The 19,603-nt window shown below is 44.7% G+C and overlaps 2 protein-coding genes across 5 annotated transcripts in view; one reads left to right on the top strand and one right to left on the bottom strand.

The window, feature by feature from the left end:
• tab2 (TGF-beta activated kinase 1 (MAP3K7) binding protein 2) overlaps window positions 1-6,874 on the top strand; it is a 38,575-nt gene extending 31,701 nt beyond the window's left edge. For 2 of the 3 annotated variants that reach the window (XM_061243324.1, XM_061243323.1), the window contains exons 4-7: window positions 9-169; window positions 1,475-1,568; window positions 2,568-2,663; window positions 4,738-6,874. In XM_061243324.1, the coding sequence (XP_061099308.1) occupies window positions 9-169; window positions 1,475-1,568; window positions 2,568-2,663; window positions 4,738-4,880 (494 nt within the window). In that variant the 3' untranslated portion in view covers window positions 4,881-6,874. The remainder of the gene's footprint in view (window positions 1-8; window positions 170-1,474; window positions 1,569-2,567; window positions 2,664-4,737) is intronic. The other variant, XM_061243325.1, reaches the window with a different exon arrangement.
• An 813-nt stretch (window positions 6,875-7,687) lies between these two features.
• LOC133127894 (ribonuclease ZC3H12A-like) lies at window positions 7,688-15,164 on the bottom strand. 2 transcript variants are annotated; one of them, XM_061241009.1, is made up of 6 exons: window positions 15,038-15,164; window positions 12,208-12,684; window positions 10,454-10,593; window positions 10,105-10,339; window positions 9,782-9,888; window positions 7,688-9,063 (listed from the first exon to the last, which is right to left on the bottom strand). In XM_061241009.1, exons 2-6 carry the CDS (start codon window positions 12,516-12,518, stop codon window positions 8,144-8,146), a joined length of 1,713 nt encoding a protein of 570 aa, XP_061096993.1. In that variant the 5' UTR covers window positions 12,519-12,684; window positions 15,038-15,164; the 3' UTR covers window positions 7,688-8,143. The 2 variants fall into 2 exon arrangements, with proteins under 2 accessions (XP_061096993.1, XP_061096992.1); XM_061241008.1 differs by having other exon boundaries at window positions 15,034-15,162.
• Between the last annotated feature and the right edge of the window lie 4,439 nt (window positions 15,165-19,603).

Raw genomic sequence — 19,603 nt, 5'->3', positions numbered from 1 at the left:
CGTTGCAGCCCTGTTGATACACCAGAAGGCCCGCATGGAGAGGCTCTGGCGTGAGCTGGAGCTGAAGAAGAAGAAACTGGAGAAGCTAAAAGAAGAGGTCAACGAGATGGAGAACGACCTCACCCGGCGACGGCTACAGAGATCCAACTCTGTCTCCACCATCCCCTCTGTAAGTTCCCGGGGCGCTGCTGCGCTTTTCACTGCTGAGAAAACGGTTCACCTGGGCCCCTCAGCCTGGGCCCTTGGAGAGAAGTGTGTGTGGACCATTTCTGTGGGCTGTTCCAATATGCTGAGGATCATGCTTTTACTTTTGGTTCGTATTCCTGGAGATTCCTGTACGTTTTCACTCCAATCCGAACAAAGCGCACCTCATTCAACAGCTAGAGATCACGTTGGCAGAATCAAGAGTGTAAAACTAGGGTTTAAATGAAAAATTACAGGTCCAGAAACATGGTGGGGCAGCCCTGGTATAATGGATTGAGTTTATATTTTTCTGGCGTCATCAGTAGAGGTCCTTACATTGGAAAGGCAGGCAAGGAACTGCCAGGCGACACACCCAGCTGAGGTGACTGTTATTTGTATGGTGCTGTGCCTGTTATTTGTTCAAATTTGGATAATACCAGTGCCAACTGGCCGGGATCCCATCTGGGACACAGCACAATTACACTTAGGAGGGTGCTGTAACTGGCACAATATCACCTGATAATACAACAATAGTCACCTGTGATGTCATTAGTGGAGCGCTCCTGTGTAATGACTGCCCTGTTCAGTATAGTGCAGAGATGATTAGAAGCACTTGGCTACACCCGTTTCAGGCAGAACAAGCCTGTATCTACAGTTATGATTGGCTATTAAAACAACTGTATAGCCTCTACTTAAATAAAATGTTTCATAAAAAATGGTATTTGTTTTTTATACGATGTAGACATAAATGTTCAAAAAGGTTCCCATTAAAATGTCCTTGCAGAACTGCTCTAAGATGTGTTGCACGTTTTATTTTCCAAAGGGAAAGTTCTTTGCGAGTGCAGTTTTGTGAAATAGCAGAAGTCTCCCCTTACATTTTTTTCAAGCGAAAGTCTTGTTTATGTTAAACTCGCAGCTGTGAGTCAGTGGAAGCCTCTCGGACGGAAACAGTGCGGTGCCTGGGGTTTTTGTTATGTCAGCTGTTTTTCGCTGCCGCTTTCCCCGCAAAGCAAGGTGAAAAGTGGACGCTCGGCGAGACCGTGATGTGCTCCTGCTGGGGTTGTCATCGTTTGCTGACGTAGCCGTACGCTAGTGAGAACTGAAGGCGCGAAACGGCGCTTCCAGGGGAGAGTTGGCTAATCGGGCCTGGAACCTTTCCTGGCCGCCTGAAATGTGCGGCGTAGTGCGGACAGGCCCGACGCTGGCGTTTAACCGCCTCCACGCGCTTCTGCAGAACTTTTTCTCCCTCCCGGGTGCAAACTGAGGCCTGGTTTCATTTCTCCTTTCGCAGATTGAGGAAATGCAGCAGTTGAGATGTAAGAACCGGATTCTGCAGATCGACATCGATTGCCTAACCAAAGAAATCGATCTCCTTCAGACAAGAGGTATGCAAGCCCTGTCCTTTCACAAGCCCTGCCCTCTCACACCGTGTCTTGGTGTTACCGGTTTTGCCGAGGCCTGCCCCGGTTGCTGAAGAGTGTCGGAGGCATAGGCTGTAGTGCCTCAGTGCACACGTGTCCAGTATGTTTATTGAAGCAATTGAAAAACTAAACATTGATTGTTTTTGGAGTCTAACGAGCAACAGTCACTCGAGCCGTTATAAGATCCGCCGACACATTACACAGGTCTTACGCCCCCATGACCCGTACACAAAAGAATTGTTATTTATTTTGACGTTCTTGTTGTGTCTAGGCAGCGGTCCAGTCCACCCCACCATTTTCTAACAGCGTGTTATTAGGCGCCCAACATGGCAGTGTTTCTCTGAAGTGTTTTTAAAAGCTGTGGATTAGCGCAGAAAACTGTTGAGTCCTCTCTGTGCTGCCAGACCTGTGGTCCGCTCACGCTGAAAAGGTGCTGCCATTGTGCCGTTAACGAGCAGTTGTTTCCTGAATTGCATCCTGTTCCTGGTCGGTAGCAAAGGGATTTATGGGTCCCCTGGCACCTCTCCACTCGTGCGATTGCACACAACCGACCCTGTGTCACTCAGGCAGTGGTGTAATAACACACTGGCTCTGAAGAGAACCTTGCTGGGCGAATGGAGCTCTGGATTCTGTAGTCTGTAGTACACATGGGATACGTAGTTCTGTTCATATTATGGGAAAATACATTTAGGTTCTTTCTGTTTAGTCCTATTTCTTTAACTTTATTTCACTTTAATAGCCTGAATTATTTGGGAAACGTAGTTCTGTTCGTATTATGGCAAAATACATTTAGGTTCTTTCTGTTTAGTCCTATTTCTTTAACTTTATTTCACTTTAATAGCCTGAATAATTTTCCATCGATGAATCTGCGTGCATGTATGCAACGACAAAACAGTTTTCACTGCTAATGCCGTTGGTGATTTGTATGAAACCTTTATTAACCTTCTCTCTTTTTTTTTCCAGGACCACACTTTAACCCCAGTGCAATTCATAATTTCTATGACAACATTGGATTCCTCGGTCCTGTCCCACCGAAACCTAAAGGTACTATAAACGTCGGTAAGTCTTGAGGGTTGCGCGTTAACGCTGAGACATGCTGACCCACCCTTCCCAGGCCAACTTCCTGTCCCTTGCATTTCGGTTCCCACTTTCTGCACGTTGAGCAATTGTTTGACGTGGACGTGCTAGCCCGGTGTTTATTTAAGCAGTTAGTATTTGCCCACGCACAAAAACTGTGTGTAAGTACACAGAGGGCACTTGCATACAGCCATTTCTGATAGGTGCCATCGCTCCGAGCTTTTCATCTTTTATGATTTATTAGTCTGTGCTTCCTGTGAGTCTGGCCTGTTTCCTCCGTCTGGTCCTGCGTCTGAACCCAAACAATTTGTCAACCTGCTTTGCAGCTACAAGGCATTACATTACTGTCCATTATAGTTTTTTATTTGACAACTTAGAGTTGATTAGACTAAGCAGGGGACCATCACCCCTGGAGCAATGTGGGGTTAAGCGCCTTGCTGTGCTGCCCTCTCTCTCTCCCTCTCTGTTCCTGCCGTTAAATGGTTAAATGGGGCCGGTAGACAGGAGAGGGAGGGGGAAGTAATGTCACCTGTTAAAGATGCTCTGGGACGGTAGATCTGTCCTCGAACCGGTGTGCTCTGTTCTGCATCTGCACACTTTTCTGTATCTTTTGATTTTCCAGTTTTTGAAAAACTGCCCTTCCTTGCTTGTTGTATAAAGGGATCTGATCTTCCTTGATCTTTACGGCCTAATGGAGAATAATTTGCCGTTTAAAAACTTCACATGTACCATTTGGCTGTAAATTTCAGTTATGCTTACTTTGGTCCCAAAAGCTACACCCAAGTGATATCTCAGTGGATAAATCTTAGGCCTGATTTTTTGGTTTCATAAACGGGTACCTGGGTTTCATGATTATCAAATATGTTTTTGAGTGCAATAACAATCATCAGCAGCATGTGGCATACTGCCTTTCATCTCATCGTTTGTTTATGACACATTTTCTTTTTCAGCACTGAAATTCAGCTTGTATGATGTATGACCGGAAGTCATTTTAAATACTTTAAAACTTTGAGTTTTATGTGTTGCTCAATATTCAGGGGAATGTTTCACAGTATGAATTTGCAATAAAATCCTTAAATTGTTGGACCGAGAATATGCATTAGTCATAAATCAATTCAAAGCTCAATATAATATTAAAACAGCAAAAATGTTGGAATACCATAGTAGTTGTGTATACACTCATGTTTCCAGTGAAACAAACATAACTTTACGAGGAGTCATTGCTGGGAACTAGGTTGCAAACAGTGGTTTCCCGTTTAAGAAAAACATTCTCACCATTAAAAGTATGTGTGGGGTGAATGTCTCTTTCGTGTGTGTGTGTGTGTGTGTGTGTGGAAGAGATTTTGTATGAGTGTGCACGCTGGTGTGTGTGTGTGTCTGCATGTGTGTGTTTGTGTATGTGTGTATGATTGTATGTGCGTGTGTTTGATTGTGCATGCGTGCGTGTGTTTGATTGTACGTGCGTGTGTGTGTTTGATTGTACGTGCGTGCGTGTTTGATTGTACGTGCGTGCGTGCGTGCGTGATTGTACGTGCGTGCGTGCGTGCGTGTTTGATTGTACGTGCATGCGTGTGTGTTTGATTGTACGTGCGCGCGTGTGTTTGATTGTATGTGCGTGCTTTTGATTGTATGTGCATGCGTGCGTGTTTGATTGTACGTGCGTGCGTGCTTGATTGTACGTGCGTGCGTGCGTGTTTGATTGTACGTGCGTGCGTGCGTGTTTGATTGTACGTGCGTGCGTGCGTGTTTGATTGTACGTGCGTGCGTGCGTGTTTGATTGTACGTGCGTGCGTGCGTGTTTGATTGTACGTGCGTGCGTGCGTGTTTGATTGTACGTGCGTGCGTGCGTTTGATTGTACGTGCGTGCGTGCGTTTGATTGTACGTGCATGCGTGCGTGCGCGCGTTTGATTGTACGTGCATGCATGTGTGCGTGTTTGATTGTACGTGCGTGCGTGCGTGTTTGATTGTACATGCGTGCATGTGTGCACGTGTGTTTGATTGTCCGTGCGTATGCGCGTGTGAGTAACTGCTGCTGCGTTCCTCCTCTCCTGCCAGAGTCCAGTTCTAAGAACCCAAAGACTGTAGGGGAGGCAGCAGAGGAGGACGAGGGGACGCAGTGGAGCTGCACAGCCTGCACCTTCCTCAACCACCCCGCCCTCAACCGCTGTGAACAGTGCGAGTTCCCACGCCACTTCTGAGCCAAACGGCACCCAAAGACCCCTTCTTTTCTACCGCTATCCAATCCGCATCCGTCGGGAAAAGGGATTTTCTTTTCCAGCCATAAGAAGATATGGACAGGGTTTTTAATTTTGTCGTCTTTGTTGTTTTTTTTTTTTTTTGTTGTTGTTTTTTTTTTTTTTTTTTTCTTCCAAGATTTTATTGTATACTTTTTTGGGGGTAAATTGCTGTCCATTGAAGGCCTGACTGGATAGTGTTTACAGGTTGTATTACTTAAGAAGCCAGCAGAGCTGTTCATACCTCACCTTGGAGACGAGCACATGCGTGGGGGATCCCCTTCCTGCTTCCTGGGTGACTTTGTTTTGAGGGGCCTCGCAATTTTCCCAGTGCAGTATTAATGAGTGTTAACCTTTCGGTGTGGTGGCGAACACACACACCCACACACAATCGGACAGACAGACACACACACACACACACACACACACACACACACCTCCGAGGTGTTGCTGTGCCTCTCCGTCTGTTCTCCAACCGAGCCAGGGGTGGAGACGGACGAGAAGGCCAAACAGCTGTCGCGAACGCATCTAAACAGAAGATCAAGACTACTCTAAGACTAGTTGGTTGATGTTTCCAGAGGATGACCGGGGTAATTAAGCAGTGTTACTGCCACCGAAAACGTGCCTTCTGTCGTCTCCCTTTCTCCTCTCCCCCTCCAATCCAAAGTAAAAATAAAAAGTAAAAAAAAGAGAATTAAACTGCATGCATGTTATGTACAGGACACAGTGGAAAAAAATACCCTCGAGCTTCTTACTGTACATAGTTCTAGAATGTGCTTTAAGTGCCTACTTCCTCACACTATGAATCACTTGTATTTCCTGTGACTATAGCTTAGTAGACTTGATAAACCTTTTTTTTTTCCTTGTAAGCACGGTGTCCCTTTTAAGCTTTTTACTCGGTGTCTGTGACAAGTGTGAAGCCTTACGTAAAGGAAGAGCAATAATATGAATCTATGCACACACGAACCTTCTTCCTGCTCCGTCTGTTCATGGCTTCTGTAAATGCTGTTTCTCCCTCGTATGATCTGCAGATGCGGCCACGTCAAAGAGAAACGCGAGTTTTCTCTGAAACGCCAGAGATCTCTGGGACTGGCAAAAGCCCATATAAGAACGAATGACAAACTGCCATCTTATCTGACAACTGGAATGTAGGTGTAACGTTTGGGGATTTTTAAACTTCCATGGCGAGAAACGTGCGTTTTTTACGATGCGATAACTTGCATTAAGATGCAAGAGGTGTGGTCGCAAGACCGACTTGGGGTTGCTATTCAGGATTCATGAAATCGTAATTTGCCAAAGGAAATCAACAATACAATTACTCTTTTTGATCACGAGATATTTCTGTAAGAGCCTTGTTTCTTTGTTGATGTCAAAAAATATTGTGTTTTTCAGTGAGAATAGAAGACAGAGGGCAATAACATGTTTTTTACCCACTCAGTCCCGAATTTGTCCCGAATTTTTCTTTAAAGGGTTTGATGAGGACGGTTTCAACGTTTACCTTTTTTTTTTTTCTTTCTTTTTTTTTTTACCTGTATTTTGGAATAGTATTTTTCAGAGATTTGTGAAGTTTGTCACGCGTTTTGATATGCCGCAGCACATTTTTGTTTTCAATAGTATTATCATTTCTATAAATCTATGCAGTTGCCAGTCGAAATGTGTTTTTTGAAAAAAGGAAATCAATTGCATAAGATCATGAATATTAATTTGGGGGGGAAAAAAAGTTCTTAATCTCAGTTGTCTCTGAAGCACTTACGACCTCCTCGTTCATTTTTCACGTTAAAAAAGAAACCCAGCTCTCAGCTTCCTCTGCAGCTCTGTGTGAAGATCGAGTCGGTTCATACCTTTTATTAATTAAAAACTAATTTGGATATCTAAAGTTGTTTTTTTGATTTTAGTTGGGGGAAACTGTCTTTGTAACAGATAAGTTATTTGTAAAAATAAAAAAATCTATTCTGAAATGTTTTTAATACACATTTTTTGCCTCCCTTGTTCATATTATAAAGGCTCTCAGTGAGAAATCATGTTTAATTGTGTAAAACGATTTTCCCCCACCAACCAGCAGAGGGCAGACAATCACTACAAATGTCATGTTAGAACTTTCAAAGCTTGCTACATTTCAAGTGTTTTATCTTCATGAGAGGATGTGGTGCATTATACACTCCGTGAGCACTTTATTAGGTATTTATTAGACTTATTGGTCTTTTGCTTCTGTAGCATATCCACTTCAGAGGTTTCATGTGTTGTGTGCTCTTCTGCATACCACTGATGTAATGTGTGGTTATTTGCGTTACCGTCACCTTTCTGTCAGCTTTGACCAGTCTGGCCCTTCTCCTCTGATCTTTGTTAACAACGCCTTTTTGCCCGCAGTACTGCTACTCACTGGATGTTTTTTTTGTTTTTCGCAACATCCGCAAACTTTAAAGACTGTTGTGTGTGAAAATCCCAGGAGATCAGCTGTTTCTGAGATATTCAAACCACCGTGTCTGGCACCTACAATCTTTCCACGGTCACTTGGATCACATTTCTTCCCCATTCTGACATTTGGTCTGAAATGTCAGAATGTGAAACAGCTGAACCTCTTGACTATGTCTGTATGCTTAAGTTGCTGCCACACGATTGGCTGATTAAATGCTTGTATTAACAAGCTGGTGTAGAGGTCTACCTAATAAAGTGCTGAGTGAGGGTATATGTTGCATACTGAGAGATTATACAGGGGAAAGACTGGCTCTTCGAAGCAAGATAATTGCTGCATTAATGACGATGAACACAGATGGCAATATACATTTTTATTACATCCAACGAAATGGTTGATACAACAGTCATATTTGGAAATTGTATCTTAAGTAGTTATTCAATGTGATCTCACGATCAGCAGTTTGCATACATTTAAAACATTCCTCATTTGAGGCTACACAGTAAAACAACACATGCTGCTTTGAGAAACCTTAACTGGTCAGATTGAGCTAAATTCACACCTGAGTAGCACTGACGAATCTGCGTGCTCTTCACAAGCCTTGGCAAGACCCTATACATTCAACACCATTCAAACAATGCTTTGAAATGTAGACCTTGCACCTGTACATTTGGCTCTCTGCTGATGCTTTGAAGGAACAGTGCATTGCACTGCTAAGTTTAGTGAAAGCTCCTTATTCATTGCTACATTACAGTCTCTGGTTTCCCCTCTGCGGAGCCAGGGACGCGCGCCATGCGTAATGCTGACTTTGGGTCTAGAAGCGCTTGCGGCTGGTTCTGAACGCCTGGATGAGCCGCACCAGCTCTACCGTGTCCAGGGTGCGCGGGTACTGGCTCATGACGTCGTCGACGGCGTGCTGGGGGAAGATGGTGCCCAGCTGCATCCTGAGGCTCCTCCTCTGCTCGCTCAGCGGGTCTGCGCTCCCGTTGGCCCACCTGGGGCCGTGGAGGCCGGGCTGGGCTGGCTGCCGGTGGTCCTCCGCCCAGCGCCCCGCCTCCCTGCTGGGCACCGCGACTCTGTAGGGGCTGTGTGAGTGACACTGCAGGCCCAGGCTGGAAGCCGAGCTGTCCGAGTCCTGGCTGGCTTCGAGGCTGCCCTGGTGCCGCACGAACGGGGAGCAGCAGCAGCCGGGGACGGGACCGCGTGGACACGGCCTGTGCGTGTAGCTGCTCAGAGCGCTGGAGAGCCAGTAGTCCCCGCTGTTGTGGTTCCGACTCTGGCCTGCGAAACTACCGCCATAGCCGTAGGAGGAGCCCGTGGTGTACGCTGGGTCCTGGATGGACAGCCCGAACACGGAGGCTTCAATGGACGAGAACTCTTCATCCACATCGGGGCTCGGGCAGGTGGGGGACTTTCGGAGGTGAGCCGGGCTGCCGGTTTCTCTTGGGCTATCCAGTAGCTCGCTCGGAGAGAACCTGTGTGGAGCCTCCTGGCTAGGGGGCGCTGTGGTGCTGGGGCTGTTGTATGAATTGCGGCTCCAGTCCTGCTCGTAGAAACACGCCAGTGTGGAGGGGGGACTCCCGTTGGCGGGGGAACGGGGCCGTGGGTCAGCCAGCTGATCCCTGCCCGAAGCCAGTTTATTCTTCGCACGGAGCTCATCGGCAACCGACATCTGAGATTGGCTGCGCTCAGGGTGGTAGAACTTGCACTTTACGCCGTAAGTGCACTTCTTTCCTATGAGAAACAAACAGGCACAGTTTATAGGTTTTCAGACTAACAGTTCTCAGTGTTGTGTCACTTAATATCAACTGTTAGCAAAGATGTGTGATCATTGAAAAATAGCACAAGCTTCTCCTGTGCTTCTTCTGTAGATGGATACTGAAGTCTAGTCTCTAACTTGGTGTTCTGTGGTTACATGGCTTTGTGTTATGTTGGCCCTTTGTGTCCATTTCCTGGAAATAATTACAGGCCTGACATTGGTTCTGCAGTTCCCTTTATCCTCCCTGTTGGGAAATAGGGGGGATTTGTATGTGAACGACATGCTGCAGTCTTGGGCTGGAGCCCTGCCTTCAGTGCCTACAGGAGACCTACATGTAGCCATGTTAAATTAGCATGTTGACCCTACTGTTGCTGAAAAATATGCTATACTGTTCAGCTGTTTCTGCTTGGATGCAGTGCTGTAGACAGCCAATCTGTGAGTTTGGTCATTTGAGCCTTTGATGTGAGTGAGCTCAATGTGGAATGCCCTCATGTCTTTTGAAAGCAATCAAAGAACAGGCCTTTCAAATATTTTGCTTAAAACAACTAATATGAATCGTCACAAGTTGGAACTGAACCTTGCACATGCCTCTGTTCCAGAAAGTTTTCATAGTTTAATTCAGCTGCCAAAATTAATTGAGTTATATTTCTGGGTCTGTACTGAATGTGGGCGGTGTATGTGTAAGGAACGTACCGTATGGGCAGTGCTGTCTTTTGTTTACTGTGACTTTGGGGTGTTTTCTCAGGAAGTTGTCTATTGTTGGGCCGTTTCTTCCCAGCGGATCATCTGGAGGCATAAACCTGGACAAAAAAAAAAGTGAATGAACAATGATGCTCTGTACATCAAAAGGGAAGCTCTGTGCCACCTGCAATGCATCATCTATCTATAAACTATTTGATTCTCCTTGATTTAGACAAGCATTTCTTATTCGAATAACTGTACTTTTTAACAACATGCATTATTGCATTTCCCCCCATCCTGTAGAGAATGCCCAACATGAATTTAAGATGACCTACTTGTCGTTGGCAAACGTGTACATAAGCAGGCGCTCCTCGATGAACTTTTTCCACTGCGGTTTCTCAGTCTGCAGGTCTCGATAATTGTCGTTGGACACGATAATGCCGTCGGAGTCGTAGGCGAGCTTGACGATGTAGCGGTCATCGTAGCACACCACCCGTTTCCCATTCACGCAGCGCGAGGGCGTGAACACCAGTATCTTCTTCTTTTCCAACTCGAGAAGGATGTGTTGGTCTGAAACGGAACGCGTACAGGTCAGGTATAAAGTACTGAAGATTTTGTGATGGACTTTTTAGCTGTTAGTGCCCTCTTGTGGCAGGCAGGTTGAAGCAGCACAGTGCGTCTCACCTGTGATAGGGGCTTCTGCTCGGGCCTGCTCCTTCCTCCACAGTGGCACGAACACGGTTATGTCACGGTGACCTCGCTCCCAAAACCATTTTACTGCCAGCTGCACCCCACGGCAGGAAAACACTTGTTTGTTACCATGGCTGCAACAAGAGGAAAGAAACAAAATTAAAGTTACAATGTTTTCAAACACGGCCGACCCTTGATAGGCTGAGGAAGTTACAAGTAGGAGTGTGTATATTACGATGGATAGTTACCCATTGACAAACCTACAGAAATCAGAATACAGATTATTTCGGTCTTGAAAGTAATGTCAGCAAATATCTGCCCTTGGTTCAGATAATCCTATTTTTTACTCGCATGTAGAAAGTGCCTGGTGATGATAGCATGGTGACTTTGCAAATGGCTAGTAAACAATATGGGCACATATCAAAGTCCAAAGTACATAAACAGTTCCGCGTGCTTGCTTATACATGATGTAGGTCTATTGTGCTGCAGCTTAACATTATAAAATCTGAAAACTGATGACGTCAACTGGCCAGAATTAACCCGTTTGCCACAATACATTACCATAGATCAGGGATCATCAAGTCTGAGGGTGAAAAAATCAAGGGTGAGAACCCAGCAGTTCTCAGCCCTCGAGCATCGGGATTTGATGATCCCTGCCATCAATCATCAAAAATAACACAATTACAGTAAATGTTGATGGCGTGTGAATATCAAGTAGACTCATTTCCCGGAGCTTGACTTTGGGGTCCTCGTGACACCTCTCAAAACTAGTCACTACCAATTTGATGAGAGATATTTGCCTACAAGCTGGTGTAACTGAGCAACGGGGGTTTCCCCGGCCCTCAAGAAAGCACAACAGGAAGTCAGACGAAGCTTGGCACACAGCAATTAAACTATCGTCTCGTGGGAAGAGCTGCCGTCCGGGTACAAAGGGGCAAAACAAAGAATTAATTTTAAACCGTTGAGAGACTTTTGTATTGGTGTCCACGTGTGTAGCCCTTAGTCAATATGTTCACACGCTTAAAATGAACAAATTTATGGGACGCATGCTAATGGGATTTTGTGCGTGAAGTTCAGTTGACCGGAAAAAGGTAATGCTTTTAATAGGCTAAAGGAGTTCTCGTTCATTTTTGTTGAAAAACTGAATTGAGCTCTTTCACCCTCACTCACCCAACCCTAGAGTATCTTGTTTGTCCTGTTTCAGAAACTGATTCTGAATGGAGAAGATCAACATCATAAAGCTTTTTTACAAAAACAAAAGTTGCCAAAGAATGTATATTAACTGTGCACCTGAAAAACAGCATGGACAAACATTATACTACTGGATGTGAACTCTCACTACCGCTCACCTGCAAGTTAGGCTACTACACACCATTACACCTCATGTGAGAGGGGGCAACCCCATACACGGCAGAGATCAGAATAAGGGTTCCTTTGGAGAGCTGAGATTCAGCCACTGCTTCGTTCCTGGAACCGAGCGGTTGCCTGATCTTAAAATGGAAGAGAGGCTGAACCACTGAGTGATGTAATTCCCATTCATTCTATTGTCATTATACTAACACCCTTTCAAGAACGACCTGTTGAGCAAAAACCTGTTTCAATTCTTGTGCAAATGAACTTTGGTCTTATAAAGATCAGCTTGTGGAAGTTTCCTGGTGAACCTTAGTAAATGTGAATTGCAGCCATCCACGGCCTCATAAAGAGTGTTCGATGCTGTGTTTGAATGGATGCCAGTCCAGATCGCTCACCTCATGGCCACGTTGCTCCCATCGATGACGACGGGTCTGAAGCCTCCCGCTGGCTCCTTCTCCTTCTCCTGGGTGGTGGGGCTAGGCTGGGGTGCCTGCACAGGACTGCAGCCCCTGGGTATCAGCTGAGGGCTGAGGTTGGCCGGCCGGGAGGAGTGCAGAGGCCCAATGCTGCGGCAGGTCTTGATCAGCTCCTCCAGTATGTCGTTGGTCTGGGAGTCCCGCGGCATGCTCTGCAGCACCCGCACAATGTCCTGGGAGGAGTATCCCAGCTTTAGAAAGCGCTCCACGTTGCTCTGCTGTCTGTCCATGCTGTCTGTCTGTCTGTCTGTCTGTCAGCACTCAGCGTCGGAGGGTTCTGCCAGAGGGAAGCCCGCCTTCGCACTCTTTTTCTATCTCATCCACGCAGTTTCCACGGCGACGGCCACAGTTTTGGAAAAGTTGCGTGGCTGCGCAGATGTGAGGCATGCTCTGACACTGTAAACACAGGAAGCCCAAGAAGCTGTCACAGGCGCTTTCAGTGCGGTCGCTTGCTCTGTGATATGATCAGTGACGACTCTGAAGCTGGAACACACACACGCACACACATACGCACGCGCGCACATACGCACGCGCGCACACACACACGGACACACACACATGCACGCATACGCGCACACACACACGCACACATATGCACCTGTGCACACACACACACACACACACCACACACACACACACACACACACACACACACACACACACACACACACACACACACACACACACACACACACACACACACACACATTGATTCACATTGTATTTGTTCTGAGTGTGATTAGTGGGTTTAATGGCTTTGCCCTCTTATGAAAGTCTTATGAAAGTGTGTTTCCATGGAATCTGTGGTGCCCCGAATCATTCCAGTGTGTAGTAACTATGTCTCTTCAAGGGAGACACCTGGAAAGTCCCAAGAAACCCATTAATGCAAAAGAAGTTAAGTTCACTCCTAGGTGACACACTGTCATGTGGTATGTGACCTTTCGACCACTCACCCACCCCAACAGATACATCTATACACTTTTCCATAGATGTTATTTGTATGAAATTACTCTAAAAAAAAGAAAGCTCTGTGTACTGGTATATCCTCTTAAGATCTGGATATTCAATTCCATCCCCTATAGGGGAAAAGACTCTCTGGTCTTAATCTCCAAAAAAGTATATGCTGAAACCTACACTACAAGGGACATTCACTAAACAATGTATAATATATATATATTTTTTATGTATCTGCTCAGCCCAAATGCTTGTATTATGTAAAAAGTTTTTTAAATACTTAAGATTCTTAAATGTATGAATAACACACACACGCAAACGCACATGTATGCACATGCACACAGACATCGACACACGTCACAGCTGTTAAAAACTCTGTCTCAATACTCGGTATGGAAGGACAAAGGGCCTGATTATGAAGTCTGACATTTGTGCTATTGATATTATTGTCTTGGGACATAAAACCCAAAAGGAATGAATATAGCACAGAAAGAGAATTTACACATGCATATTGGGATTGAAATGGTAAATGGTTGGCATTTATATAGCGCCTTTATCCAAAGCGCTGTACAATTGATGCTTCTCATTCACCCACTCACACACCAACAGTGATTGGCTGCCATGCAAGGCACCGACCAGCTCGTCAGGAGCATTTAGGGGTTAGCTATCTTGCTCAGGGACACTTCAACACAGCCCGGGTGGGGGATTGAACCGGCAACCCTCCGACTGCCAGACGACTGCTCTTACTGCCTGAGCCATGTCGCCCCATGTCCCATGTCCCATGTCCCATGTCGCCCCATTTGCACAGGTTCAAAACACCAGGGCTGAAAGATTACCGGGCCTTTTGGAGATGTCCCCCACCACACACACACACACACTCTTAAATAAAAATAATAATCATAATAAAATACAAAAATTAATGGGTTATCTACAACATGACAATTTCAAGCCTTACCACACTCCAGCAATGACAAAGACCAAGTGACATTATTAATTCCTTGTTTAAAAAAAAAATCCCATCTAATAAAATGGTCTGAAAGCTTCATATCTGTAGTTGTTCTTCTCAACTCTATTAATCAATAACAATTTATCAGCGTGCACATTAAATCAGTGTTCCCACCTTCCTCCCCATCTTTTAAACATGTTCTGTCACCACAAGCTAATGTGAACCGCAATCCACCCTCTGGCTGTTATTTAATTACGCTGTGTTTCACCTATTCATCTAAAATGACTGTTGAAATATATTGTCAAAATGTTTCCAGAATAACTGCATCAGTTGAAGCACAAAATACAACTAGAACCACCACCACACTGACTTTTCAACTTTGCATCAACTCAAAATACAAATTTCTTCTCACATTGTATATCAGAAAAGAACCATGGCAAATATGTGCATGTAGTTTGAAAACAATTGACTACACTACACAGCTGTGATACTGAAGCTATATGTAGAGGCTAACATTTTACAATTGCCCAAACCTAACTGCGTTCAGTCTAAATCCCTTTGTGTGAACAGAAACTCTGGGGTGCTAGTTGTACGATAACAGAAGGGTCAGTTCCCCTGAATTGTTCACAACATGATTGTCTCTGCTCATCCTACACATTTTGTTTCATCTTGTCTGACACTGGGTGCTCTGACCCAGACTGAGAACCACACACACCCACCCACCCACACACACACAAATGCTAATATAGTCGCTCTTAGAATGGAAGCCTGAATTGTATCAATCCCCTGCACAAAATGAATGCTTGATTAATGCAGTTTGTACACAGGACAGAAGAGATTCTTACCTACATTCTCTGTGGTTATTTGGAGAGAGGAGCAAGCCGTGTGCGCTGGGTAAGACTCCTAGCTGTGTGAAATGCTTTGATAGCATTGAAAGCCTGACTTGTGTGTTCTGTCTTAGTCATATGAGGAAGTAAGGCAGGCATTTATTCAGACCATGCAGGACAGGAAACAAGAGTTACTCAAACAGGCATCTGACTTCCTTATTCATACCCTTGCGAAGCCTTTGGCTCAGAGGGTTATCAGGCCCCAAGTTATTGTTCTCGGTTCTTTCTTCCTGGTGTCATGCCACATGGGTAGGTCTAGTTGGAGCCTCACTTCTTTATTAGTCAAAAAAACACACATTACGCATTGTAGCAACAGCCAGCACCTGAGGGCTTTTTATTTATTTATTTTCTTTTGTGTAGTCAAATACCTTTGCGTGCTATGCATATTCATTGCATATTCTGTGACCTTTCGAAAGGCAAAATAAAAAACACTCCCAGTGACTTTTGTTGCTTTCCAGTCTGTGCTTGGCATCTGCCCTGCTTGCAGTTCTACCTCCTGCACTGAGGAGAAATGGGTTTGTTTTCCTGGAATCGAGCCCCTCCCTTGCACGTGGATCTGTGTTTCCGTGGAAATCAAGTAGCACTCAATACAGGTGAGAGCCAGTACTAAGAGGGCAAGAAAAAACAAACAAATAAACAAACAAACAAAACAATACATGAAAATGTGAAGTTGAGATGTGCGGTGTAGACCATAGGGTGCCGACTCAAATCGGCCCAACTGGGGGGTGTCAATCCCCCCATGGCACTGAGTTGTCGCCCCGATTAATTTATCCATGCTGCTTCCTTCCAAATAAAAAAATAAAATATAAGAAAGGGGAGTGGGCCTGTTTTCTCTCCTTTAACCCTCGTGTAGTCTTAACATTCTGTAAACTCCCCTTGTCCTAAGGGTCAAAAAGGACCCGCCTTCACTAACCCCTAAAATAAAGCTGCTTGAATTTTAAACCCCAAATGAAGAAACAACCTGTCACAACAACTCATCACAAACTTTGTCATTAAATTTAAGTTGAAAAAAGATCATTTAGGGGATTTTCTCTGCTGTACAATATAGTGGTGGGTCATGACCCTTAAGACAACACAAGGGTTACAAAAATGTTGCAAAATAGGCCTGGAAACTCCATAAAACAATTCCCACACTGCAGGTTCTGACCTTCTGTTATGCTCAATTTAAGGAGTAACCTGAGTGTATTCCATCCCCATATTTATGTAAATATGGCAGAGTACATGTGCTCACAGATCACAAGATAATAAACAAAAACCTATCTAAGGCTAAAAATGTAACGGCTAACAAATGAAGGAAACAAATTTGGTGAGCTGACAGCTGTACACCCGAGGACAGTCTTAGAAAGCTTTATATTTATTTATAATCATTTATAATCTATAATTCCTTTTTATCAACATGCTTTACTGAGAGCCAATACTGAGATAGTACACTGTAGCTGACTAACTGACCATATTTTTTTTCTCCTTTATTTAACCAGGTGAGGCCCATTGAGATGGTTATCTCTTTTACAAGGGAGCCCTGGCCAAGGGAGGAGCAAGCGGCAACAACAACATAAAATTCAATACAAAAGCACAAATTACACATTTATACAATCTCAAGTAAAACAGCTGCAGACCTCAACCTTTTAACCTTTTAAAATCACCCACAGGAATAAAGTGATCCAGTTTAATATCTTTCTGGAACTGGAGCATAAGGAGTGATAAAAAACAAAAGCATGTTGATAATGTCATTCAGAGAGCATGGGCCAGCCTGTATAAGCAGGGTCTGGATACATTCACACTGATCAAAGGGAAGTGGAAACATATATGTATATCAGTGACAAAAAAAGAATGCACTGCAATAAGATTGAATTAAATGCATCCCGTGTACCTTCAAAATTAGTCAATCCTACTTGGGGAAGAAAACGAGTGCTGTACTTTCCCCTAGCATTTCCCCCCGTCAGTCTACTTCCCTCTTTGCTGTGTACCAATCAGACTCAGGGGAACCAAGACTGAAAGTGATTGCTAAGTAGTCATGGTTACAAGTGCAATACATCCTCCTGTCCAGTTTGATTTGCAAGTGCACTATAATGGCAGAACAGTATTATAAAACTCATCCGGTTATTCAAACCAGGTGGTGATGCACACGCACACACGCACACACGCACACGCGCACACACACACTGAACCACCGACTTTGTCATCTACCTTAACCACTACGCCTTTGTTTTATAAAAAGTGGAAAGTAGAGTACAGTAGAGGCCGTTTATATCCATTTCAATGACACCCTCCAGAATGATTATGCAAAATATAGTCACTCTATATAGCAGTGAACATATCAACATAATCATCACTCTGTTTTACAGTAGTTTTACAGAGTGCATTGTCTGTATCTCAATATATATCAAATCAAATAGCCTTTGGAAAAGCATGTTTGTTCATAAATGTAAGACAGCATCTGTGCTTTCACTTCCTGAAATTCAGTGTAGACGTCTGCGTAATTTGTGGCAGGCAAAACATTTACTGAAAATAACTATGATTACATGACCATCTAGCACATGATTCTGACATGTGACTCATGTAAGGGATAAAGGCAGCACAGGCAGGTTGAGATGCTAGTATTTCCTGCCTCCACTGCTCATGATATCAGATGCAGAAGCAGGCCAGAGGAGGCTGGAGAAGCTCAGTACTAGAAGTTTCCAACAACACTGACTGGATATGATGAAGGCACGGTGTCAAACCACCCCCACACTGAGACTGTCCCCAAATTTACCGGGGGGGCCCGCCCCTACATCTTCCAGGTGGTGGGTGTGTGTGTGCGGTTTCAAAAATGGGTTCCCTGTAATAGATATTTAAGATCTGTGTATCTTGCATCTGCAAAGTTTCTGTTGCTATTTAATTGTGCAAGCTATGGCCCACACATTCACTTGGTGTGCCATTTCACAGGAAGAGTAAAAACACAAGTAGCAAAATTAAATTATATTATTCCATTATTCCTAGGGCTGGGATAATAATATTTACCACAAGTGTATCCAGGGTTGCCCAGCACAAGCAGTAAGTAATATACTGCTTTAAAGAGGGGTTGCCAAGTGCCCTTTGACCGTGTAGTGATGTACCTACAGTCTGGTACTGAATTCTGACAGATCTCAGACTGTGGCAGTGCAGCACATAACTGCAGAAAGGAATGTCCCCCCAGCTGGCTTGGTGCGCATAACCACAGTGTAAAACGTGAGTAACAGGAGATTCGGCCTAAATACAGAGACGCACAGCTCACCTTCGGATTGAAAAGTGTGGAATAACCTGGTTGCAGTAGAAAACATACATATAAAACCACTGCCTCTGCTCCCTCCAAATACGGTGATGTACATCAGCAATGGTAGGTTGGGATGGAGGGTGTAGACCAGGGATGGGAAACTCCAGTCCTGGTGGGCTGGTGTGTATGCTGGATTTTGCTGCCACCAGTTACCCTGGCTCAATCAGCTAATTAGGCATAAGAACCATGACCGATTCACCCCTAAATTAGACCACAATAAAATGCTACAAGACAAGAACATTTGTCAACTGCGGTTTATATCATGGAATGTGGCTACACATGACAAATCATGTAAATAATAAAGAGCAGAAGTTGGTCTGAAATCCAGAAACAGATACGGCCTGGTGTAGAGTAAGGCTTTCCCGCCTCCAAATGCTCATGATATCAGATTAAGAAGCAGGCCAGAGGAGGCTGCAGAAGCTCCTACAGCAGTACTAGAAGTTTCCAACAACACTGACTGGATATGATGAAGGCACGGTGTCAAACCACCCCCACACTGAGACTTTCCCCGAATTTACCGGGGGGACCCGCCCCTACATCTTCCAGGTGGTGGGTGTGTGTGTGTGCGGTTTCAAAAATGGATTCCCTGTAATAGATGTTTAAGGTCTGTGTATCTTGCATCTGCAAAGTTTCTGTTGCTATTTAATTGTGCAAGCTATGGCCCACACATTCACTTGGTGTGCCATTTGACAGAACACTCTGCTCAAAGAGGAAGAGGAAAAACACAAGTAGCAAAATGAAATTATATTTTTATATTATTCCTAGGGCTGGAATAATAATATTTACCACAAGTTGACAGCCCATTACAACCCTCCAGGACAGTGTATCCGGGGTTGCCCAGCACAAGCAGTAAGTAATATACTGCTTTAAAGAGGGGTTGCCAAGTGCCCTTTGACCGTGTAGTGATATGCCTACAGTCTGGTACTGAATTCTCACAGATCTCAGACTGTGGCAGTGCAGCACATAACTGCAGAAAGGAATGTCCCCCCAGCTGGCTTGGTGCGCATAACCACAGTGTAAAACGTGAGTAACAGGAGATTCGGCCTAAATACAGAGATGCACAGCTCACCTTCGGATTGAAAAGTGTGGAATAACCTGGTTGCAGTAGAAAACACACATATAAAACCACTGCCTCTGCTCCCTCCAAATAAGGTGATGTACATCAGCAATGGTGGGTTGGGATGGAGGGTGTAGACCAGGGATGGGAAACTCCAGTCCTGGTGGATTTTGCTTCCA

The sequence above is a fragment of the Conger conger genome, chromosome 5, assembly GCF_963514075.1.
Source record: "Conger conger chromosome 5, fConCon1.1, whole genome shotgun sequence".
NCBI lineage: Eukaryota > Metazoa > Chordata > Actinopteri > Anguilliformes > Congridae > Conger > Conger conger.
The sequence above is the reverse complement of the archived record's forward strand: the minus strand, read 5'-3'. Positions and strand labels throughout refer to the sequence as shown.

Excerpts from the sequence above, each read along its gene's own strand:
- LOC133127894 (XM_061241009.1), bottom strand. The coding sequence starts at position 12,518 with ATGGACAGACAGCAGAGCAACGTGGAGCGCTTTCTAAAGCTGGGATAC. Across the intron at positions 10,340-10,453 it reads AGCAGAAGCCCCTATCACAG|ACCAACACATCCTTCTCGAG; the intron begins GTGAGACGCACT and ends GTTCCGTTTCAG. Across the intron at positions 9,889-10,104 it reads TACACGTTTGCCAACGACAA|GTTTATGCCTCCAGATGATC; the intron begins GTAGGTCATCTT and ends TTTTTTGTCCAG.